This window comes from Podarcis pityusensis (assembly GCF_964106645.2).
Source record: "Podarcis pityusensis genome assembly, chromosome: 7".
NCBI lineage: Eukaryota > Metazoa > Chordata > Lepidosauria > Squamata > Lacertidae > Podarcis > Podarcis pityusensis.
The window spans coordinates 63,188,603-63,213,347 of record NC_138031.1 but is presented as its reverse complement, the minus strand read 5'-3'; the positions used below and the strand labels follow the sequence as shown (position 1 = coordinate 63,213,347).

General features: G+C 45.1%; 1 protein-coding gene and 1 long non-coding RNA gene across 3 annotated transcripts in view; one reads left to right on the top strand and one right to left on the bottom strand.

The window, feature by feature from the left end:
* Positions 1–19,806, top strand: part of GCNT2 (glucosaminyl (N-acetyl) transferase 2 (I blood group)) — a 29,560-nt gene extending 9,754 nt beyond the window's left edge. Inside the window, exons 1-3 of one of the 2 annotated variants that reach the window (XM_081014890.1) lie at positions 4,546–6,272; positions 15,660–15,752; positions 17,685–19,806. In XM_081014890.1, coding sequence (XP_080871016.1) covers positions 5,165–6,272; positions 15,660–15,752; positions 17,685–17,875 — 1,392 coding nt within the window. In that variant the 5' untranslated portion in view covers positions 4,546–5,164 and the 3' untranslated portion in view covers positions 17,876–19,806. Of the gene's footprint in view, positions 1–4,545; positions 6,273–15,659; positions 15,753–17,684 lie in introns of those variants that run through there. The other variant, XM_081014891.1, reaches the window with a different exon arrangement.
* On the bottom strand, positions 18,381–20,780 carry LOC308482187. The gene is made up of 2 exons (XR_013989128.1): positions 20,702–20,780; positions 18,381–20,586 (listed from the first exon to the last, which is right to left on the bottom strand). It is a non-coding gene; the product is annotated as an uncharacterized lncRNA (long non-coding RNA).
* Positions 20,781–24,745: the final 3,965 nt, after the last annotated feature.

The following is a 24,745-nucleotide window of genomic DNA, read 5'->3' as shown; positions in this document are numbered from 1 at the left end:
TCTTACATTGTGGGAGACCTTTGCCATCTGCTACCTGGTTTCCCCCTTCCCAAATATAAGGCTTTGCTTCTTCAGCTCTAGGGTGACATTCTCTCACAGGCAACATGGGGTGGGCTTGGAGGGAATGCCAGGGGTGGGCAGAGCCAGAGAGAAAACTGCATGGAGCCAGTAGCAAAAAGTGGGCAGAGCAACAGGTGTGACTCTTACCTTTGTACAATAAATTCCAGCCACATAAAAGTCAGAGGTTCCTACACATGTACACACCTCTAAAAGCTAGCAAGAGGCACCATCACAATTCAAACTAGGCAAAGAGGACTGGGGAGCAGTGTGACTTGGGCAGCAGACATGTGTGCCCCAGGGAGAGCATTTCAAGGCTGGATAGAAAGGGCATGGAGGGTTGCATATCCTTGTTTCAAAATGGCGGCAGTGGCAGAGCTTTATGCTCCAGCACCGGGGGGTGGGGTGGTGGAGAGCAGGCGGGGGTGGGGCTGGCATGCGTCCCAGGGGTGTGCTGCACCGCCACAGGGGTGTGACAGGTGTCCTGGAGGCGTGGAGCACCGCCCACAGGGCCCTGGCATGCGCCTTCGGGGAGTGGCGCCCAGCGCTGCCAGGGGCAGTGTGCTCCCCCCGCACTCCTCTTCCTCCGCCAGTGCATGGTGGGTTTTTCTTTGCATGAATCTACTCAACTACAGTGGTACCTCGGGTTACATACGCTTCAGGTTACAGACGCTTCAGGTTACAGACTCCGTTAACCCAGAAATATTACCTCAGGTTAAAAACTTTGCTTCAGGATAAGAACAGAAACCGTGCAGCAGCAGCGCAGTGGCAGCGGGAGGCCCCATTAGCTAAAGTGGTGCTTCAGGTTAAGAACAGTTTCAGGTTAAGAACGGACCTCCGGAACAAATTAAGTACTTAACCCGAGGTACCACTGTACTCTACATGCATGGTTCCATTCTGTGATGCCAAACCAGGGTTTTTGTGTGTGAGAGAGACAAAGAGTCCACTGCAGCATACTAGCACTTCTTCCTTTGCTGCCCACGGCAGCCAGTTTGTGCCGGCACCTGTGGCACTTTTATCAATACAGTGGTACCTCAGGTTACAGACGCTTCAGGTTACAGACTCCACTAACCTAGAAATAGTACCTCGGGTTAAGAACGTTGCTTCAGGATGAGAACAGAAATCGTGCTCCGGCGGCACAGCAGCAGCAGGAGGCCCCATTAGCTAAAGTGGTGCTTCAGGTTAAGAACAGTTTCAGGTTAAGAACGGACCTCCGGAACGAATTAAGTACTTAACCCGAGGTACCACTGTATATGCATACCAGAACAATTTTAATTTTTTTTTTTAGTGCAGAACCAATGGAAACTCCCTCCGGATGGTGTGTGAGAATGCTGTTGTGATTTGAGATAGCAGGGATTTTATAAACCCTCAACCATAGATGGGACTAGAGGGGGCAGGTGGGGCAATTGTCCCATTCCCCCACCCCCACTGCCACCGCTGCCAAAGGAGCTCACTTCCTCACTCGCCTCCCCATTTCTGAACTCCTGTCATTAACATCTACTGTTACTTTTCTTTCGTACCCACCGAGAAATATAACCTGCTCCTCCTGCAAAAAATTTTTTTTCTGGTGCTGCTACTTACTCTCACACCAGTGTGTGTGTGTGTGTGTGTGTGTGTGTGTGTGTGTGTGTGTGTGTTCTCTCTCTCCCTCCCTCCCCCTCCTTCCCCTCTCCTCCTATTTACACAATTTTTCAATTGTTGCAAAATTTTGAAATTGCCACTAGCTTCTAGTGCTTGGCCAGCTTGTTCCTCCACCATTCAAAAGGTTGTGCAAACATGGAAATTAATAAGCAAAAACCTCTCCTCAGGGCACAGCCAAATTCTACCTTTTAACACAAAGGTGTACAATCAATAAGAATTAAGTCTGCAGCACACTCAGAAACTAGTTTGCTTCCCCAAAAGATGTTGAAAAAAACACCAAGACTGACCTGTCAGGTTCATGAAAAGCAGGAAGAGGAAACCTGAACCAAGCTAGTAGTTACTTAAACAGGGAAAACAGGTAGAGGAAAAGTGGGATTCCACGTTGCCATCTGTGGGCACAATGTTATACTGCACATACAAAGCATATGAATCGCTTTTTCTTTACCAGTCTAGCTCAGTCCTGGGCAAATGAGATATTCCAGGGTTTCCAAGTGCTCACCCAGGGTTCAGTTTCCTTGGAAGGACAGCAGATGCCATGGCGTCTTAATTATATAAGGATTATTTACACATATATACAACCTGGGGCTAATTTGGGGGGACCCACAGCGTTAACACCCCAAGAGGTCTTGCTTCTCCCATAGTCACAGCCTTGGATTCAAGCAGAAATCAAGCATGGCTCTCATTCTCTCACTTTTGCCTGTTTATAACCCATCTCTCACTCACTCACACACCCCTACCTGTGACTTTTGTCTTTCTCACTACCAGCCAGGTGATGGAGGGACCCCCCACCCACCTGCCCTCTGGCACAGAGCCACTTCCTCTGTTATGCTAAAAACACTATTTAAGCCATTATCTCACTAAGAAGCTTACCTGGCTAGTTCAACAATGGAACCCTCTATTAGATTTAACCCTCGCTGGATTTTACCCCAGGAACTAGAAAGGCCTCAGGCACCATGCAGACTAGACTAACCACACACCCCACCCCCAGCTCACAACATTATTTTTGAGGTCTGGCAACCAGAACTGAACACATCATTCCAGGTGTAGCCACACCCCAGATTTGTACCAACAGTTTTATTTTCAAATAATTTCCTCTTCATTCCTAACACACAGAATACAACCCCCCCCCCCAAAGTTACTCCATACTTTAATTCAGCTGTCCATCTCTTTCTTAGCTGGTCAATGCCTGTTCAAGCCCCATAGGCATAAATGTGAAGTTTGGATTTCTTTTGCCACAAAGTTCCATCAACCCCAGTCAATACGGTCAATGATCAGGGAAGATGCAAGTTGTATTGCTGCAACATCTGATGGGCACCACATTAGATACCTCTGACCTAGAAGGAGTCATTGTTAACACTGGAAATTTTCCTCTGTTCATGTTTCCCTACATTTTATTATATACATTATATACTAACGTTCAAATAGTAACATATAAATAAAAAGACACCTGTATTTAAGAAAAATCATTTTGCAAGCTGAGTACAACATGTCACACACCGGTTTTATTAGTTTTCTTCCCCACCTTAGGTAAATTTGGACTTTGGATAACTAGGTATTGTCCTAACCAGGAAGTATGTATAGCTCATGTTAACAGTAAATCCATTAAAAAATAGCTCTAGTCTTTCACAATCCTCAAAGCCTGTACATGGGGTGTTAATTTCCTATGCTGGCTATTCATATCTGTAAGATTTCAGCCTTAAGACCTGTGTTTTATACTAGTGTGTACTAGAAGGACAACACTAAAAAAAATCACTTTAGAATTTTGATTATGCATTTGAGGCACAAGTCAAAGTGAAGATATGTCCTTTTTATCACTAAGCTATCTTATTTAATTTATCTTTTCAATAGGTTATTAATAGATATTGACATTTCTTCCAAAATACAGTGGGCTATGATGGGGAACCCATTACTCCAATATCCTGCTGATACAAGAAATGCATAATAGGGGACCATCTAGGCTCTGCTTTAAAAACTCCAATGAAGGAGAGTCCATCAGGCTTGACCTGGGAGCAGGATAGGAGGAGAGGTGGTGGCAGCACCACTGGGCTGCCTAGTCTACCGGGGGGCACCACACTTGCCCTGCCCGGGGTGCCAGCAGCCACTGCTACGCCACTGGTCCCTCATGTCCCTAAACTCTTGACTCATGCTGCTTGTGTCTGTGTGTGTGCATGTGAGCTGAGTTTGATAGGGGCGTGGGGACAAGCTGTCTTAGCCTCTGGGGAGATCTTAACTCCCCTCCCATTCTGTTATACCAGAACCACCCTTGTTGCTCAGGGTGACAAAGCCCTTGACACTTCATATACAAGTACCCATTCAACAACTTGCAGAGAAGTAGCCAGTCTCAGTGCATTTCTGCAGAAGACGGAGGGATGTCCAATGCCATATGGCAAAATTTGATGCCTTCCATGGTACATAGGCCTACCAACTGAAGAGAAAGCACCTGATGCATCTCACGACTGGTCCATGACTGTCATCTGTTAGTCTTCAAGGTGCCACAAGCCTCTTTGAGGTATTTGTTTATATTTGTGTAAACGTGGATATGAAGAACAGAGGTTATGGTGACTGAAGTATAAAAGACGTGTGGCGTAAACGGTGGAAGTCTTTTAAAACATTTTAATTAAGGCTGATATCTTGCAAGATGGAAATATATAGCCATATGCAAGTATAGATCTGAAACTGCTGTTTATGGTGAACACTTTTCTATTTTCTAAATTTCCATCTTTAATTTTTCTTTCTTCTTTTATTCCTTTTTTCTTTCTTCGTTTATTCTTTTTTCCCTACCCCTCTTTCTTTCTGAATATTGCTTTATAGATGTATAAATAACTATGTTTATGTGTATGTGTATGTGTATGAAATTTGTTTCGTATTTCTTTTCTTATTTGATATTCTTTCTTGTAGTCAATAAAATTTATAATAAAAAAGAGGGGGAAATGAAAAAAATTATTCGTGTAAACGTGGCTTGCTCAATGGAAAGAAGACCCTGGGTTGCTGTTCAGCTCTTGTTTCCCAATATGTTCGCCTTGGCTTGCAGGCCTTCTTCTCCCTCCTTCACCCTGAGGGTTTCCCTTTCACATGCTAAGCGGGTCGGGCGCCCCAAACCTGCTCCACGCGCGCCCGGAGGATTCGGGCCCAAAACCGACAGGTGGGCGGGGAAGCCGCTGCGCCAGCAGCCAATCACACGGCCGGGAGCAAAGAAGAAGCCCGTTCCCCGAAGGCGGGGCTGAGCCGCTGAACCAAAGGGCTACCAAAGAAGAGCCGGCGAGGAGTCCGGCGAGGAGCGCGCGCAAAGAAGAGGCGGCAAAGGAGAAGCTCTCGCGCCTCTGCGCTCTTGAGGGAACGCTCAGCCTGCTTCCATTGCGGCCGCTAGGAAGAGGCAGCCCGGCGTCTTGCTTAGCAACAGGCACAGCGAACACAAAAGCCCTGCCTTGGCGACCTCGCTAGCCGTGGGCATGTGGGAAGAAGCCCCATGCAGCGCGGCGGCGCCCAGCTGAGGAGCCGCATGCCTCGCGCGCAGCAGGGCTGCAGCCGGCGGGAGCTCCTTCCTGAGGCGGTCGGCGGGGGGAAAGGCGCGCTGCGCCTGGCGGCTTGGGCGTCGCGCGCCACAATGCTGCCTCGCAGGCTCTCCTACCTTCTGGTAGCCCTCGCCCTCAGCAGCCTGACGGCGTTGCTGGTTTTCCTCCGCGGCCAGCCCGGCCCTCCGGGTCCCAAGGAGGAGGCCCGGCGGCCGCGGGGTCAACAGCCCCGGCAGCAGCCCCAGCCTCGGAGAGAAGGCGACTTCCTCCGCGGGGCTTGCGGCGCCCTGGCCGCTGAGGAGAAGGCGTTCGTGTGGGGCAACCACCTGCGCACGCCCTTCGGGCAGTCGCCCGACTGCGCCGAGTACGTGGAGGGCAGTCACTACGTCACGCGAGCCCTCTCGGAGGAAGAGGTCGCCTTCCCGCTCGCCTACGTCATCACCCTCCACAAAGAGTTCGCCACGTTCGAAAGAGTCTTCCGCGCGCTTTACGCGCCCCAGAACTTGTACTGCGTCCACGTGGACGAGAAGGTGTCGGGCGACTACAAGCAGAGCGTGGAGAGGCTGGTGGGCTGCTTCCCCAACGCCTTCCTCGTGTCCAAAGCCGAGCCGGTCATTTACGCGGGGATCTCGCGTCTCCAGGCCGACCTGAACTGCATGAAGGACTTGCTGCGCTCCGAGGTCCGCTGGAAGTATGTGCTCAACATGTGCGGCCAAGACTTCCCGTTGAAAACCAACAGGGAAGTCGTCCGCCACCTGAAAAGCTTCAAAGGGAAGAACATCACCCCCGGCATCCTCCCTCCTGAGCCGATCACCGTAAGGACCAAGTACGTTTACAAGGAGCACATAGACAGAGAGTTCTCTTACATGAAAAGGACTGGTACCCTCAAATCACCTGCGCCCCACAATCTGACAATTTACTTTGGCTCTGCCTACATTGCCCTCACCAGGCCGTTTGTGGAGTTCCTTTTCCAGGACAAACGGGCCCTCGATTTGCTGGAATGGTCCAAGGACACCTACAGTCCGGATGAACATTACTGGGTGACACTCAACAGGATACCAGGTACGTTAATGGCATCTGGCAGTTTCTGATTTGGGTGCTTTCTGGTCTCCCAAGGGGCGCGTGTTCTCTTTTGTCCTGTAGACAGGACTTGCTTGCTAAGAGCATTTCCAGATGGAGCCTCTTTAGCGTGGGAAATAATTCACTGCATCTCTCAGAACTCCAACTGTGAGCTGTCCAAACCACAGAGCAAAACCCTGTACAGCTTTCCACCTTGCTTTTATTTTTCAAGGACACATTTCCCACCTTTTCCAGTTCAACAATAAATCACATTGTTCCCAGTGGCGCAGGGAATAATTGCCTGGATACAGGCTCCACTGTTAAGGGCTGATTACACACGACACAATATTATTGAGCTCTGTAATAATAACAGCATATACCCAGCAGACTTTAGTGGAACTTAGTTCAAAGTCCTGCCCAGCGTGGCAGAAGCAGGATGAGAGGACAATGCCTCTTTCTTATAGATGGACAGATGTATCAGAAAGAAGGAAGTAGTGAAGTTTCCCAATAATCTTGTCCTGGGGCTATTTAATGTAATTTATTTGTGCATGATCTGGAATTGAGGGTAAGCAGTGAGGTAGCCAGGATGAAACTCAAGGAGGTAAAAGTGCTCCAAAAGAATCTCACCAAATCTAAGCCTGCAGGTGAGAAAAGGGGAAATGAAAGTGAATGTAAGTAGGTGTAAAATGATGCATATCTGGGGCAACAACACACAGCTTTCCATATGAACTTATGGGATCTGAGCTGGCTGTGATTAACAGCACCACAGGTATGTCTGGAATGCCTGCCAGTGGCTGTTAACATGAAAACTAACAGTGCAGCAATATGCCTATCTATTTAGAAGTAAGCTTCATTGAGTTCGGTATTGCCACCTAAATGTTAGAGCCTTCATGCTTCTGAAAACCAGTTGCTGGGTAACTTACAATGACGATGAACTGTTGCCTCCACATTTTCCATTTTTGGGCTTCCCTGGTGCATCTCCTTCAGAGGAAAGGTTAAGCTTAGGAGGAGAAAACCATGAGTAAGCAGAGGGTGGCATGATAGAGATGTGTAAAATTATGTGGAATGTGGAGAAAGCAGATAAACTTATTTTCTCCATCTTTCATAACGCAATAACTTGGGTTGCATCAAATGAAGCTAAGAGTTGGAAGATACAGGGCAGACAAAAGGAATCACTTTATCACACAAAACCAAGTTAAAATATGTGGTTCATGTGATTTTACCATTGAAAAAGTGAATCTGTTCCTTTTGGCAATTGAAAACCTTAATTCCATGACAAGTTTGTAGCAAATGAATTGGCTGTGATGTTCCTAGCAACTGACAAAGCTCTATGAAACATTGCGTTAAGAGATGAAATCGAGAAATGATATAATGGTATATGTGCTTGATGGCAGGACCTAGGGCTCAGAGCAGGCATGCAAACTTGGACTCCAAGCATGTTGATTATGGAAAAGATAAACAAATAAGCCTGATATTGTGTTAGGCTTAACATATTTTAACAACGTCAGAATATTTTCAATGTTGTCTCCCTTGGTTACCCCCTGCGGTCAGAAGAACATGTGCAGTATATATTCATTATGGTCCTCTGGTTTGTGATGCATTTCATTGCAGTAGCTGCAGTGATTTGGGGTGTCCCACAGAATGTGAGGCACTCTCCCAAATCTTGCTTCAAAGGGAAACTCCACTCAGAGGCTTCCTAGCTTCATTTGCAGTGCCTGCCATGCCTCTATGCTGGCTTCATGCTACATTCTCAGTAGAGTTTATCTTTGGGTACTGAACCAGATAGTAAATCACACTTTCCTTTGACTTATAGAATCATAGAATTGTAGAGGGTTTTTTTTTTTAAATAATCTTTATTGCTTTTAAAACTTACAAGAAAAGAAGAAAGAAGAAAATAGGCGAAAGAAAAAGACAAAATAGAGCAGAGAAGGAAAAAAAGAGAAAGAAAATACAATACAATACAATACAATAAACAATACAAAACACAACCTTAACAGACTAAACTAAACAAAGCAAAAGAACAACAATTTAAAAACATATATCATACCATTTCATTACTCTTATCTTTCATTCCCTTATTTCATCGACCTCCTCTCACCTCCCTTTTTGTATTCCACTTCTATTACTTGTTTCAGCAATTCCTTTCCATCTTTCTCTATTTTTATCATTATGAATATCTTAACATATTTTGTACCTTATTTTCCATTAATACTGAAATACTTATTTATACCTAACTCCTTATAACATTTCTGCTAAAGCCATAAAATTTCATTCCAACAATTTTATAACACTCATTAAATTTACAATATTTCTATATATAAACTTTAAACTTTCCCAATCTTCTAGCACCATCTCTTCTCCCTGGTCTCGGATTCTGCCCGTCATTTCCGTCCATTCCATATAGTTCATCAACCTGGAGATCTTCTGTCCGAGGCTCTTAAATCTTTTCCAAGTCCCTTCTGCAGTTTTTCTTCATATTCTTTGATGCTGAGGGTGCTGAAGCGCAGGTCTTGGGGGGGGGGCCAACCCAACCATGCCCCCATTCCCTCTCGGCAGAACAACCAACTCTCCACAGCTAAAACCAGTGTCCATACAATATCTCAAATCATGTTTCAAGGCTCCCCCAGATCCAAAGGCTCCCACAACTCCAATCACCTCCTGACCCAGATTCAGGACCCAAAGGTCAGTAAATCTCTGCATGAAAGAGTTTATCCAACCTTCCTTCTTCAATCCAAACAGGGCTCCAATCTTCAAATTCTGACTTTTTCTATAGTCATTCATAAATGGCCTCCACTTATAGTCCTCAGTTTGCCTCTGTAAAACTGGGGCTTCCACTTGTATTATTTTAGGTTTAACAACACCAACATTCTCCTTCATCTTCTCCCCAGTTTGTCCTGTCAAGGTAGGTTCCTGTGTCAAATCCTGAACAATTTCTGTATTAATGGTCACTTTTTGTTCCAAATTAGTCACTTTTTGTCCCAAGTTCTCAAGTTTGGTATTCATAGTGTCCGTCTTCTTGTGGAGCTGTTCCAACGAATAGCTTATCTTACATAATACAGTCACTAAGGCTCCTTCTGTCAACATTCTTAAAGTCCAAGGTCGATCTCTATTTCACACAGTTCTTATCTTGCAACTGGAAAAACCCCAGCTCCACTCTTGTAACTGTTTCAAAAGCTCCCTCTAGAGGGAAACAGTCTCCACTTGTATCAATCCTTTCAAACACAGTTTAAACTATAAAGATAGTTTGTTTTCCTACTTTTTAAATGCAGATGAGTACAATGGAAACAATATATTTCTCTTATTGCTAGCTGTCCAAAAACGTCACTCTTTCTGGCAGCCCGTTTCCAGGTTTGGAGCAGTGGTAATTTGGTTTTTCACTCTCTCCTGCAGACTCACTAGGTCCAAAATTCCCCCCCTCTTCTCCTGCTTCCAAGGGGGGTTTAACCGATGGAGATTTAATCCTTTACAAAAATAAACTTTCCAAGGCTTTAACTTGCAACTTCTTTGCTTCGATCTGTTTACAAAAAAGGAAGGCGAACTTCCTGTTTAGAACCTTCCTGTTTCGATGCCAAATTAATGAATTTAAGGATCTAATTTTCCGTTCTACTCATGGGTAGTTGTTTAAAATCCAATTGTCCACAGGAAAAAGTCAGCGCTCTCCAGCAACAGCGATGCGGCTTCACTCCGTGAAAGAAGCAGTCAATTCGAAGCACCGCGCCACTCACCCCACTTCGCTCCGGATCCCCAAATCAGGGTTTCCCCGCGAGTAGGGGAGGCGCAAAGGGTGCCAGCCGAATCCCAAGTTCACAGGCTTCTCCCGCCTGTGATTTCAGTGGGTCTCCGCCTTCGCCGTGGCGGTCAGACCCTAATTTCCGAGGAGCAAATTCCTCCCAATCGGAGGAACTCCGCCATTGCCTGGAGGCGCCAACCCGGAAGTCTATCCATAGAATTGTAGAGTTGGAAGGGATCATGAGGGTCATCTAGTCCAAACCCCAGTAATATATACACTCCCCCCTCCCCACTTGTAGGTTATATAGTGAGTAAGCTTTAGACATAAAATGTGTCGGTTGTGAGATGCTACATGAAGATGCAAATGTGGTTGGCCATTCCACCATTTTCTACAGACCCTCATTCCCACCCCCCAATTTCCCCCCCTTTTCTTATTTATTGAATCTTATTGTGGCCCACTCCCCCCCTCCCAGTTTTTGCTTTTCCTCTAAGAAAGATGTTTTCTTCATCTGACAGCCTGCCACCTTTGCTCTTTTGGTTGGGTGCTACACAGTGGCCATACCAGCTCCCTGAAGGTATGGTAATAGCTAGTTAGTTGCCTCCTCTAACAAGACCAGGCAGGTGAATTGGGCCTGTGGAGCAGGGTGGTTGCTATTATTGTCCATGCATCCTAGACACAGGAACATTTGGCACAGAGGGAATTCTCAGTGCCCTTACCTTTTCTTCCTTTCAGATCTCTGGTTTCTCTTATTAACGTTGCTTCCCAAAAGACATAAAATTGCAGAAACTCTGTTCACGTGTGTGTGTGTGTGTGTGTGTGTGCAATTTGAATTCGCAAACTATTTTCCAAAGAAATATAATAGAACTTGAAAGAGGGGAACCCACCTCCAGTACATAAAGAAGGTTATTAGATGTCAGTGTCTTAATGCATTTCTGATAACTCAAAGGGATATATCTGACTCGCCCACACCCATAGCTGACCTAATGAAATCAATAATCTTAAGTTAATTGCATGTGATTTAAATCCATTCATTTTAGTGGGTCTACTCTGTGTATGTCTTGGATATAACCCAGTACAGGAGATTCCTGCAGAAGAAATACTGTATTTTGCCAAGAAACTTCTGTAGGTGCTCTGGCCAGCTGATGGTCTTGGAACATAAGAACATAAGAACCTCTACTGGATCAGAACAATGGCCGAACTGGTTCTGTTCTTGTAGTGGTCAACTAAATGCTTGTGGGAAGCACGTAAGCAGAACCTGAGCACAAGACTTACCCTCCTTACCCTCAGCCCCCAGCAACTGATATTCAGTGGTATACTGCTTCTGATAGTGGAGGTGCAACGTGATCATCATGGCTAGTAGCCACTGATAGTCTTATCCTCCATGAATTTGTCTGATTTTCTAAGTCAACCAAGTTGGTGGCCTTCATTGCCCCCTGTGGGAGTGAGTTCCACCATTTAACAGTGTGCATTGCTGAAGAATATCAACAATGGCCTTCATGGTGGAACTGCATGATTACCGTACTGGGTGCTGAAGCTTTCGAAAGGTGCAGAATTATCCCATAAATCTGTTGGTTGGACTAAAAGGTCTGCTATGAACGTTCTGAGACCTCACAGATCAGGCTGTTCCATGGGTTTGTGGCATGGAACATGTTGCTTTTCTGACGTTGTTAAATTCCATCTCCCATGAGACCCAGCTAGCATGGCCAATGACCAAGGGCTATAGGAGCTTTAGTCCAGCAACACTTGACAAACTGGACTCTGACACACAAAGGCTTGTGCCATTACAAATTTGTCATTTTTTGCTGCAGTGGAGCAACACCACTATCCCTTTGGAAACAGGACTGTGGAGAGGCAGAGAAGCTGAGCATCAGCACAAAGCAGAGATGGGGAAGCTGTAGCCCTTCAGTGCAGCCAATGGTCAAAGATGATGGGAGTAGGGGGCCCAGGAGCATCCAGGGGACCATCAGTCCCCATCCCTGGCAGTCTGCAGAACATGAGACTCCTAATCTCAGGGTCGTGGGTTTGAGCCCTATCTTGGGCAAAAAAAATCCTGCATTGCAGGGGGTTGGACGAGATGACCCACGTGGTCCCTTCCAACTCCGCAGCTCTATGATTCTATGATCAGCCAACCAATCCTTCTAGGAATGCCCATGATGAGCAGTCTGGTAAAGTAGCACAACCACCCTGGCTAAAGCACACAACAGCTTTGATGTATCGCAATACTTGCTGCTTGTGTGTAATTCATTTTCTAAGAGCCCAGCCATTTTCTTCCCCAGCTACTTTTCCTGACCTTAAAACCTCCCCTGAGGGCACTCCTTTGTTAGGAGCAGTGCAAAGTGCTCATACTTGTCACCTGGGGTAAAGTAATGTTTCAGCTATCTTTCAAATTATACCCTCTGGCAAAAAAAGAAAAGATAACCCACCTCCTTGGATCTTGTGAAAGCTACACTGGCTGGAAAGACAGGTCAGCCCTCTTGAGAGCTTCTGTTTCGCCCTTTCCATTGCTCCCAGCTATTTCATAATCTTCAAGAGTGAAACCTGAACAACAACGAAATGTCCAGATATTTACATGTCCTTTCATCCATTTCCTGGGGGCAAATGAGCCAAAGTAAAGGAACCAAGGATCTTAGGCATAACCTTGGGGTAGGGGTGGGGAACAAAGTGTTTGGATGCCAGAAGTGAATCCAACACAGGTTTAAGATAGCATAAAATTGGTTTCACCATGATGAGATTTCCAAAGAAGCTGGCCTGAGGATTATAGTTTGTGGGATGTCCCAAGTAGTGCTCACCTGAAAACCCCCCAAAATTCCATTGGACTGCTGCTATTATTATTTTATCTGCAGTGACTTTGATCCAAGATAAGGTTCCCATATTTTTCTTGGCCTCCAGCAGTTTCCTATACACAAGCTCCAGAAAAAGCCTCATGAACAATAAATATACATACATACGCACATCATTTTTTTTGGATGCATTTCCATAGTTAAAACCATGCTCAAGGCAGCTTACAACATGAAAAAGAAACCAGAATTACAAAAGTTGAGAGAAACAATAAATAAAACACATCAAAAACCACACAACTAAATTGAACAGTTCCAAGATAAATCATAGTAAGATAGCCAAGAAGATGGTCTCTGTGGCCTCTTCAGCAGCCTTAGCATTTGTAGCTGGAGTAAGGCAGGGAGGCAAGGTCTTCCAGGACTCACAGCCAATGTGGAATCATCCAAAACAAGGCTTTGATCCTAAGCTAAGTTGACTGAAGGAAGTACGCAGAAGGAACATTTCTGTCCTTTCCTTCTGCCACTCTTTGCACCCACATTTGCCAAGGCAGTGCCAAAGTGACGGCTGCTTCCAGGCAACCTTCCATCAGCAAAGCAGACTTGAGGAATCTGTGGCCTTCCAGATCTTGGTTGCTGGACTCCAAACTTCCATCAGCTGCAGCACCCTGCAGGGCCAGTGATTGGGGATGATGAGAGTTGCAACCTAGCGACATCTGGGAGGCCACAGGCTCCCCAGCCTAGCATTAAACCCAGTGCGGTGGGGTGACTTGCTGGAGACACTCTGCTCAGGGGCCCTTCATGCAGCTTTGCATGCAGGTTGATAGACCAGCTAATAACCTGGGATTCTTCTTTTTTATCCCTCTTGCTTGAAAACTGGCCCCACAATGCCAGTCTTCCAAACTCAGTAGGCTATTGCTCTTCCATTGACTGTGGCGATTAATGCTACAAGCACCAGAATGCCACCAAGTTAAGGTTTGTTGTAGGGATTTGTTGCCCCCAAGAACCTTGGAGTTACTTACCATTTTTAATGAGATTCAGTTTCATTGGGTGATTCAGAATATCATCTAAGAATCAGTTCAGTATATATATATATATATATATTATATATATATATATATATATGGTATTTGGAAGCTTGGCTGCTAAGCAGTGTCCTTGCAATACGCTGGGAATTGTTATTGTGATCCGCTGACACTGAGAATCAGGAAAGAAGCCCATCTGCTTCTACCATAGGAAGGAAGTGGAAATACGGAGTTGAGAGTAAGTGACATTTATTGAACATAGTTTGCTGTTGCAGGTTTGTTGCAGAATGTTGTGCGTTGATGCTGCTGTTGCGTTGTAAATAATCTTATGCATGCCGTTTCTACTGTTACATTAGTGCTTTCCCTCTACCCCAGAGATGGACAAACAAGCAGATCAGAATCTGCTGGTAGATGTTTGTGTGATCTGTAGTAGATAGCCACGGCTTTCTGACTCCCAGTTGCTTAACAACAGGAAGTAAGATGTGCAAGTTAAAAAACAAAACTCTCTGGGAGGAATTCAACATCATTATATGGCTAGCAGTGCATTTAGGGCAGAGTGACTGGTTCCCCTGCCCTGGGCGTCAAGCCTAGGGGGTGCTGCAGGACATTGCAACTATAACATAGCGAATTGAGCAAAACAGAAGATGAGAAGTGGAGGGTGCTGGATTTTGGGCCCACACAGGGCACTGCTGAAATTTGAAAGATCAAAATCTGCCTCTGCTATGGCCATTGTTCCACCAGTGCAAACATTTCAGTTTGCCATGTGGAAGGGTCCCCCATCTCTTGTCTCCCCCTTGCACTGTTTTTTTTAGGGCGGTTCTCCCACCAACCTACTGAACCAATTTTGGGGGCACAAGGACAGGGGTAAGCAGCTCTGCGTTACTAGAAGTCCTTGTGTGGGTTTCTCTTAGCAAGACTCATTTGCTGAATCTTTCCCTCTGTGTTGTTCACCTATAACAGGCTTCCTCAACCTTGGCCCTCCAGATGTTTTGAGACTACAATTCCCATCATCCCTGACCACTGGTCCTGCTAGCTAGGGATCATGGGAGTTGTAGGCCAAAACCATCTGGAGGGCCGAAGTTGAGGAAGCCTGACCTATAACATATTCATATTCATTGGTTCCCTTTTACCATATCTTAGTGCAACCCTGTGGGGTAGTTTTAGAGGTTTGTGCTTAGAATCTTTAATCTGTAGTAACTCAATACATATATACACCTGGAGAATTTGGGCTACAGTAGGTAAGGCTCCCATGCTCCAAAAGCACCGTTTTGCATTGTTCTGCAGCTGCTATTTTGCACCGTCTCTGATTGGTGGACTTTGGGCCATAGTAAAAATGAAGTAGATGCCACAAATTTCACCTTTGCTGTACTCCATTCATGCCTGTGTGCAGTGCAACCAGTTCTGTTGACTCAGCATTTCTTCCAAAAGTTGGCATTGGGTCCAAGAACACAAACATTCCTCATGGCATTTGCAGGACGTATCATAAGCAGCACATGCAGACTGACCGGAGATAGTATTTCCTCCAGGCTCGTTCTTGTGCATGGACATTCGACTTTGTTTTACTGCAGGGTTCACAGGTCGACAGGAAAACCATACCTCCCTTTGTGATGCAGGAACTATTTGTACAGCTGGAGATTTTGGAAATAACTTTTAGTGATCAGGATATGTGTGTTGTTTTTAACACAAGCTGGCTGGGGCAAAAGCCAGAGGCTTCCAAATAGAAACCTTTCCCTTTGAGGAAACTGAGATGAATGAGGATCTCCAACAGGGTGGCACAACAGTGTTCACTTCTTCAAGAGTGAATCACCTCATTTTAATAATAAGACTTATCTTTCTCTTGTGTCCTCTCTTCAACAAACAGGTGTCCCTGGCTCCATGCCAGATGGTAGATGGGAAGGTGACCTGAGAGCTGTCAAGTGGAGCAATGATGAAACTAAACATGGAGGATGTCACGGTAAAGAGCACATGGTTTTGGCATTTTGTTTCAGTCAACCGCGGGAAGCTTGATTCTCCCCACTGATTTTTTTCCAAAACCATTGTTAACATCCATAAAGTTGGAAAGATAAAGATCCAGTTAGTAAGGTGATAGGGTAAAATGGGACTTTGTTTTTAGTAGACCTACATAAGACCGCTCGGCTGTCTCACGTACACAAGCACACCCTTGCTCAGTTGACTATATCTGGGAACAAATCCGTGGGAGTTGGGACTGCGAAGAAAAAGAAAAGGAGAAGAAAAATCAGATGCACAGAGGTGGAGGAAAGGGAAGAGTAGGAGGCAGAAAGGGTGACATATTGAGCGGAAGGAAGGAAGGAGTAAAGAACAGGAGCAAGAAACAGGAGGAAAACAAAGATGTAATGAGCAGAAAACTATTGACAAAATAGAAAAGAAAAGAAGAGGAGCTAGAAAAAAAATAGAAGGGAAGGCACACAAAACAATGGTTTTGAACTGCAGCCATAGTGATACTGAACAGGCTTAGAGGTGCAGCAGCCAGAATTTTCCTGGAAAGGGAACTGCCTGCTACTCCCTTCCCTCAGTAGTGGTGCATTGTCATTTTGCGCAGCCGCTAGAGATGGAGCCACCAGCCAATGTGGAGGGAAGGGGGCTGCTTGGGGACAGGGATCCAGGGTGTGGTCATTCCACCCCTCCTGAACGTAACACCTTAAGCAAACTGCCTCCCTTTGATTCCAGACAGGGCAGTCGCCTATTTCTGCTTCCTTTCTTTATTGCTCTTTTGTTTATTTCTCTGTAGCTCTGTGTACTTTGCTCATCCAGCCATGTAGCACTCATCTCCTTGAATCTGAAAGGAAAACAAAGACGGGAATGTGGTTTTGCTACACAGCAGAGATTTCCCTCTTGCAACACAGCTCTCGTTACTATGTGGTCACATTAAATGTTTCCATTGTTGATACACTGAGAATGCTCCACTAGCGCCCCCCCCCTTTTTAGTAATATGTTAAAATGCCTGGAAATTACATAAAATATTTACACACATAGAATCATACAATCATAGAATTACAATTACACACACAGAATCATAGAACTGTAGAGTTGGAAAGGACCCCGAGGTCATCTCAACCCCCTACAATGCAGGAATCTCAACTAAATCATACATGGCTGATGACCACCCAGCCTCTCCTTAAAAACATTAAAGGAAGGAGAGTCCACCACCTGGGATTCTGTTTCACTGTCAAACAACTCTTACTGTCAGAAAGTTCTTCCTGATACAGTGGTACCTCGGGTTAAAACTTAATTCATTCCAGAGGTCTGTTCTTAACCTGAAACTGTTCTTAACCTGAAGCACCACTTTAGCTAATGGGGCCTCCCGCTGCTGCTGTGCCACCGGAGCATGATTTCTGTTCTCATCCTGAAGCTAAGTTCATAACCCAAGGTACTATTTCTGGGTTAGTGGAGTCTGTAACCTGAAGTGTCTGTAACCTGAAGCGTATGTAACCCGAGGTACCACTGTATTTAGTTGGAATTTCCTTCCTTGTAACTTGAAGTCATTGGTTCGAGTCCTAGCCTCCAGACGATGAGAAAACAAGCTTTCCCCATCTTTCACGTGACAGCCCTTTAGATACTGAAGATGGCTATCATATCTCCTTTCAGTCTCCTCTTTTCCAGGCTAAACATACCCAACTCCCTCAACCTTTCCTCATAAGGCTTGGTTTCCGCACCCTTAATCATCTTGGTTGCCCTCCTCTGCACACATTCCAGCCTGTCAGTATCCTCCCTAAATTGTGGCAGCCAGAACTGGACACAGGAGTGGTCTGACCAACTTAAGGTCTTGGGCACAGGCATGCATTCCAGGCCCTTCCTGTCTTGTCCACAAAAAAAGAAGAAAAGTTTTTGTGTGTGATTATTTTTTTCTCCCCCTATTCCTTGGCAGGTCGTTATGTCAGAGCCATTTGTATCTATGGAACTGGTGATCTGAAGTGGCTGCTGAAATCCAAAAGCCTTTTTGCTAACAAGTTTGAACTGGAAACATACCCACCAACCGTGGAGTGTCTGGAGTTGAGTGTTAGGGAGAGAACACTCAATCAGAGTGAGATACCGGTGGAACCAAGTTGGTACCTATAGGAAAAGATAGCTTTTAAGTTAGTGAACAGAAACAATCATGCAAAGCCAGAAACAATCATGGAAAGCCAGAAACAGAAACAATCATGGATGGACCATTCATCGCACCTTGAAGCTGTGCTTCTTCAGGATACTCAATACGAGCCAGTTTTATAACACTTTGAATACCTTTGCACTAAGGCTGAAACAAGATTTCAGGGCAATCAATATATTAGCTGAACTTCCTTGATATTTTAAAGATTTTGGAACAGGGTTATTCGCCCTGCCCAGAAAAAAACACTCAGGTATTATTTATTAATACTTTGGGAACTGGTTTGTATTAACCAAGAGAAAGACAGTGACTTCAGATTTCAAGCTTACATTTCGTTAGCTGGGCATCTTGTGCCAGCTTCTGCTGTCCTACACGCAAGCATTGTACTTCATACTGAATTGACCTCTGCCAGCAATTTAGAAACCTGGTTCCTGGACCTCCAGGGTTCTCTCAGTTGAAGGAGAACCCCACACCCAACCCCTCTTTAACCCAGGAAGTATTGCATGTATGGCAGGGTAGTGTAGGAAGTCTGAATCACAGCCCCCAGAGGGTTAAGTAGGAGAGTGAAATAGAAACTCAGAGATGGGAGGGGAAATGTTTCTATTGGACCAGTTGCATGTTTACACTTGCCACATTCGGCTTGACTGTTAATTGATCCCAGAAATAAAAAAGAAAGGGGCTATCAGTGGTGTCCAGGACCTAGTTCATTAGGCCCAACTCTCTTTGTGGCAAGGAACTGTTGCTTGGGAGAAATGAGACTGCTTTAGTCAGAGGAAATGAGCCTAAGCACTATTGCATTCTGATAAAGTTAAGCCAGAGCTGTATCTAGCCAGGTTTTTTTTTGTCCCAGGTGAAGCCTCCAGGGGACACCATTGAGAATCCCAGCCTGTGTATGTGTGTACACAAATGCGCATGGGAGGTGTCAGATAGTTGTTTATTTCCTTGACATCTGATGGGAGGGTGTTCCACAGGGCAGGTGCCACTACCGAGAAGGCCCTCTGCCTGGTTCCCTGTCACCTCATTTCTCGCAATGAGGGAACCGCCAGAAGGCCTTCGGCGCTGGATCAAACAAACAAATAGCAGACTGGGCTGTTTGCTAAGTGCTGCATATCAAGAATGTTGGGTGTATACCTTGTGGAATCTCAGTCACAGAAAACAGCGATTTAGCAGAGTTGTCTTTACTAGGTTATCACCAACATACACACAAGGTTACCAGTGCATAGACAAACAGTAGTTAGGCTATCTGTCAAGATAGGGATGCAGCTGGACCACTAGATGAAGCTGGTGGCCACTGAGGCCACCTGAACCTTAAGCAAAGGTTCCAGAAGTAGTCCCAAGCTATGTGCCTGCTCCTTCAGAAGGAGCATAATCCCTCAGGAGCAGTTGTTACAAGCAGTCATCTCTTTCTGAGCCCAGAGAGGGTTCTTTGCTTCAACGTCCTTGCTCTGTTAGTCCACAGCCAAGTCCTTAGTTCATTGGCTTGCAAAGCTCTGCAACAGATAAGAGGTTTCAAGTTCTGAAGTCTGGCAATATCCCAACTTCTTCCTCAGATGATCTCTTCGAAAAATCTGAACTTGAATCCACAACCCCAACAGAAAGCCTTCAACAATTCCTGCAATCTCCTCCCACAACCCACACAGTATGTTGCCCTTGTATACATGAAGTTACTTGCCAAATCTGCCCAATAACACACATAAAGAGAGTTGTGAGGTGCCTGCAGGTGCATTATGGGTGATTGAGTTGTATCTGCTGACTTACGAAGAATTAACCCATTAACTGCATTACAAGGGATGCTAAGCAGTGTTGCTAAGCTATAGAATGAAGGCTGAAATGCACATCATACAAATGAGATACTCCCAGGTGTTCCTGTCATCCTTTTAAATAAATAAAATGTACAGAGAAACATATGAACTAGAACTGACCTTTGACCAAACCCCCCCCCCTTCTTGTGGATGTGCGCATTGCAGCTACTTTTGACCTTTCTCAAGGTCAGAAATGTAGAGGCGAATCTTTTCATAGCATGCTTAAAATAAAATTAAAAGTAGTGGAAACAGATTCTGCTGCCTAATTTGTGTGCATCAAGCTGTTCTTAAAAGGCACAGCAGACCCATTAAAAATCAAAGCTGCAACTGGAAGTCAAGCAGTTGTTCACCATAAAAAAAAAAAAGGATTATCAACTGCGTATTTTCCACACTGGCTTGTTTACTCCTATAAGTTCTGTCTAGGCAAAAACGATATCTGATAACAAGGAAGTGTAAAATAGAGACACCGATATTGTTTTGCATCATTTGCCTTTTGAACAGCGAAAAGTTCATGAGTTTCCATCAACAGTTTTAAAACTGAGGGCATGTCTTCTCATTGGCATTTCTAAGCTGCTCTATGAGCCTTTTGGGTGAGTGAGCAGGAAATTAAATGAAAAAATAACAATGCACGGCTAAATCATAAAACCTGTTTAGTTAGAATTACAAACCCTCTCAGTTCAGCAAAGCTTTCTTCCTAGTGAGCAAGGTTAGGATTGCAGCTTGAATCTGTGCAGGTTACTCAAGAGCCAGCCACACTTTGCTCAATGGAAATTACTTCAAAGTTGGTGTGTTCAGGATTGCAGCTTTGGAGTCCCGTTGACTTCTGCAAGGCTGATCTTCTATCTGCAAAGGCTACAGGTGCCTTTCCTTAGGATCGCAACCTAAACAGGCAATGAGAATTCATGGGGTGGGGTGGGAGAATTACATGGTCAGTTCAGAACTGTTAAAACGACCTCTTTCCTCACACATATCACTATAATCGGTACAAATACATACAGGCAGAGTGGGTAGGCATCATTCTCCAACCAATCTTTCCCCTGTTTTGTATACTTCATTCTAGGGAAGTGTGTGTGTGTGTGTGTGTGTGTGTGTGTGTGTGTGTGTGCAATGGAAATTAATAAAACAAGTTATTCAGATGCATTCCATGATAACGGATTACTAGAAGAAACATGAACTTCCTTCCCCGCACTCTTTTAAATCCGTTAATTACTTGTTTGTTCAGTTGCATTTATTGTATTTTAATGTTCTGCTGGAAGCCGCCCAGAGTGGTTGAGGAAACCAAGCCAGATGGGCAGGGTATAAATAATAAATTATTGTTGTCATTTATATTTATAGAGTTGCATTTATATAGTTATATAGTTCCCTGACCTTTTCCTGACACAGTTCTGATCTTTGTGAAGAGTTCATATGTAATAATAATATTAACAACAGCTTCATACAACACCCTCCCTTTAAAATAATACACTGATCAAATCAGCTCCATACATTTAAAATACAAGGCTATCTACAAAGAATCCAGGGACCTGTAGTTTACCCCTCACAGAGCTACCATCCCTAGCACCCTTAACAAACTACATTTCCCAGGATTCTTTGGGGAAAACATTGTGTTTTCAATGCATGGTCTAGATGTGACCAGGGTTAATTTCATGCCACCACTTAAGTAGCTGTTGGAAAGCCACTTCAGATTATTGTGTGCCCTGTTGTCCCAGAGTGTGCTGGTGAGTAAAATCACACCATTCAATGTTGGACTAAACTCTTTATTAACAAAAACATGATCTCCACAGACTTGGCTGAAGGTCAGGTATAATGAGCACAGCAGCTCATTCCCTGTGGGTCTTACTCCATGAAATCAGTTGCTGAGATTAAGGTCCCTGCCTCCCCACAGCTGTCTATGTTACCTCCTCTCCAGGGTGTTTTCCAAACAATCGGAGACTGTGCCTGCGTGCCGCCAATCTCTTCGTCTTTTTCATGCCTCTCCTGATTCTGGCAGATGGGCAGGAGGAGCTTGTCACAAGGAGTCAGGAAGGGAGACACCTGTGACTCTCCACCAGCCTTACTCATCTCTGTCTCTTGACCTTCCTCATCCCAGTCGCCAGCTTCAGCTTCTGATTCTTGACTTCTTTCTGCCACAGACTCACAGCTCACCAAGCCCTTCCGCTTCCGACACCTACTCTTTCCAGTCTTCTCCCTCTGACCACTCATTGTTGTCTCATCCCACTCCCCAGACTCTAAGCCTTCTTCCCTTGGTTGGTTTCCCAACCTGGTTCCTCCCACCATGCCTTTGCATCCAACCAGCCCGTGACAATTGTCCACACATAGTACACACAACACACACTTTCACACATATGTGATTAGGGCGTGCCACGGGGTGGTTCACAGTAGGGCTGCTGCTAATTCTACCTCAGTAGCTGTGTCTAACTAGCTCCATCTGGTATGCACGCTGAGACCCTATCTGCCCGCGGACTGTCTCACCAGAGTGGTGCATGCTCTGGTTATCTTTTGCTTGGATTACTGCAATGCGCTCTACGTGGGGCTACCTTTGAAGGTGACCCGGAAACTACAACTAATCCAGAATGCGGCAGCTAGACTGGTGACTGGGAGCGGCTGCCGAGACCACATAACATTGGTTTTGAAAGACCTACATTGGCTCCCAGTACGCTTCCGAGCACAATTCAAAGTGTTGGTGCTGACCTTTAAAGCCCTAAACAACCTCGGTCCAGTATACCTGAAGGAGTGTCTCCACTCCCATCATTCTGCCCAGACACTGAGGTCCAGCACCGAGGGCCTTCTGGCAGCTCCCTCACTGCAAGAAGCCAAGTTACAGGGAACCAGGCAGAGGGCCTTCTCGGTAGTGGCACCCGCCCTGTGGAACGCCCTCCCACCAGATGTCAAAGAGAACAAAAACTACCAGACTTTTAGAAGACATCTGAAGGCAGCCCTCTTTAGGGAAGCTTTTAATGTCTAACAGACCACTGTTGTTGTTATTATTATTATTATTATTATTATTATTATTATTATTATTTGTATTTTTTAGACCACTGTATTTTAATACTTTGTTGGAAGCCGCCCAGAGTGGCTGGGGAAACCCAGCCAGATGGGCGGGGTATAAATAATAAATTCTATTCTAACAACAGCTTGATCTACGGAAATAAGCAAACTATCCATTTGCTGCCTTTCTACTCTTTCTCTTGCCTCACTCTGCCTAGTGATAGGTCTATCCGTATCCACAAAGGCTTACTGGGCAACCTCGAGGCAGTCACTGTTTCTCAGCCTAATCCACCTCACAGTGTTGTTGTGAATATAAAGGTGATGTATCCCTTTACAGCAGCCTGGAATCTTGGAGGAAATATGGGGACACAGAGCTGACAGGCGGGGTATGACATTTATCTTGTGAAATCTGATAACTGCTACAAAACAACCCACTGTGACAAAAGCCAGTTGAAAAGGTGCTGAGCATCGTAACCTCCACCGACCTTAATGGTATTTCATGCAGTTTGCACCCAATCTTTTCTGCAAAGAGGCACAACAGGTAAAGTAGATGCTGACTGCAAGCAAAACGCCCGTGCACTATTACAAGCTGCAGGTCGTATGGCTACGATACTTTGCTTGAAAAGCTAGGGTTGCCCTCTTTCAAAAAGCAAAAACCTTTGTGAAACTTTCCTGTGAACAATGTTTCAAACTATGCTGGCAGAGCTGCCGTATCTTTTCAACACCTGCGAAATATGTTGCCCCTTTGTTTATTCTCCATCTAACACCATGAAGCCCCAAAGGATTCCTCAGAGCACAAAAGATCCACTTTGCTTTGGAGTCCTGGGTGTGTTTCTGTGATAGCTGCCCCTGAGAATGCCTTCTGCCAGGCTGCTGCCACCAGCACCCTGAGCCTCTGAGGATGGAGGAAGTACCAAGAGGGCCTCCGCTGCCTGTCTCAGCATCCTAGAGGGATGCTGTAGGGAAGGAGGCAGTCTTCCATATATTTGAGGCCCGATTCATTTAGGGCTTTAAACACCAACTTAATCACCTTGAACTGGGCCCAGGAACAAACCTATAACCGATGCAGCTGTTTTAAAACAGTGGTGATACGAGATCTAAATGGAGCCCTAGCTGTTAATTTGGCTGCTGCATTTCTCAACCAACTGATATCTCCAAGTCGTCTTCGAGGGCAGTCCCCTTTACAGCATGTTGTAGTAATAATCCAACCTGAAAGTAACTGGAGCATGGAGTACAGTGGCCAGATCATCTCCGTCCAAAAGGGATCTGCATCCAATCTATCACTGCCTCCATGCATGGATCTAACACCTCAACCACCTCTCCTGATTCAGATGGAACAGAGAAAGAGCAGGGTGCCATCAGCTCCTGGAGGTCCACGGCCCCACCCCTTGCCTCCCCCCCCCCCATTTTTTGTCATATTTGCATGGCAATATCACAAATTTTATGGTCTTTTTGTTCATTTTTAGCATACTTAAAATCCTTTGCTTATTAGGGGCTACCCCACATTTTGTTCAAAAAATTGCTTTGTAGAGGTAATTGCCATAGAGTTATCAAAATTTTCAAAAGTATGGGGTCCGTGGCTTGGCTTTTGAAAAATAGGGGGCCCTCAGTAATTAGCTAATTGGGAACCACTGATATAGATGAGAAATGACACAGGGGGATAAGATTGAACCCTGTGAGACACCCCAAGACAACTCCCATGTTGCTGAATGGTAGCCTTTTATGATGATTACATTCTGGAATTGAGATACTTTCCCAACCAAGTATTTGTGCACATTGAACTGTTTTTTTTCCTTTGACTTGTAAGTGTCATAGCTACAAGTTTTAGGCATTGTTTCTGTAACCGTGGGTGTGCCTTTATTTTGATTGTGTTGTAGAACATACATGAGTAATGAGTGCCCTGTATAATATTTCACAAGATAATAAATAACTCATGCTCAAGCTACACCCACCTGAAGGCAAATATGTCAGTTAAGGTTCCATGGAATGCCTTTAGACATTGTACACTTAGGTAAAAAGGTAAAAGGAAAAGAACCCCTGGATGGTTAAGTC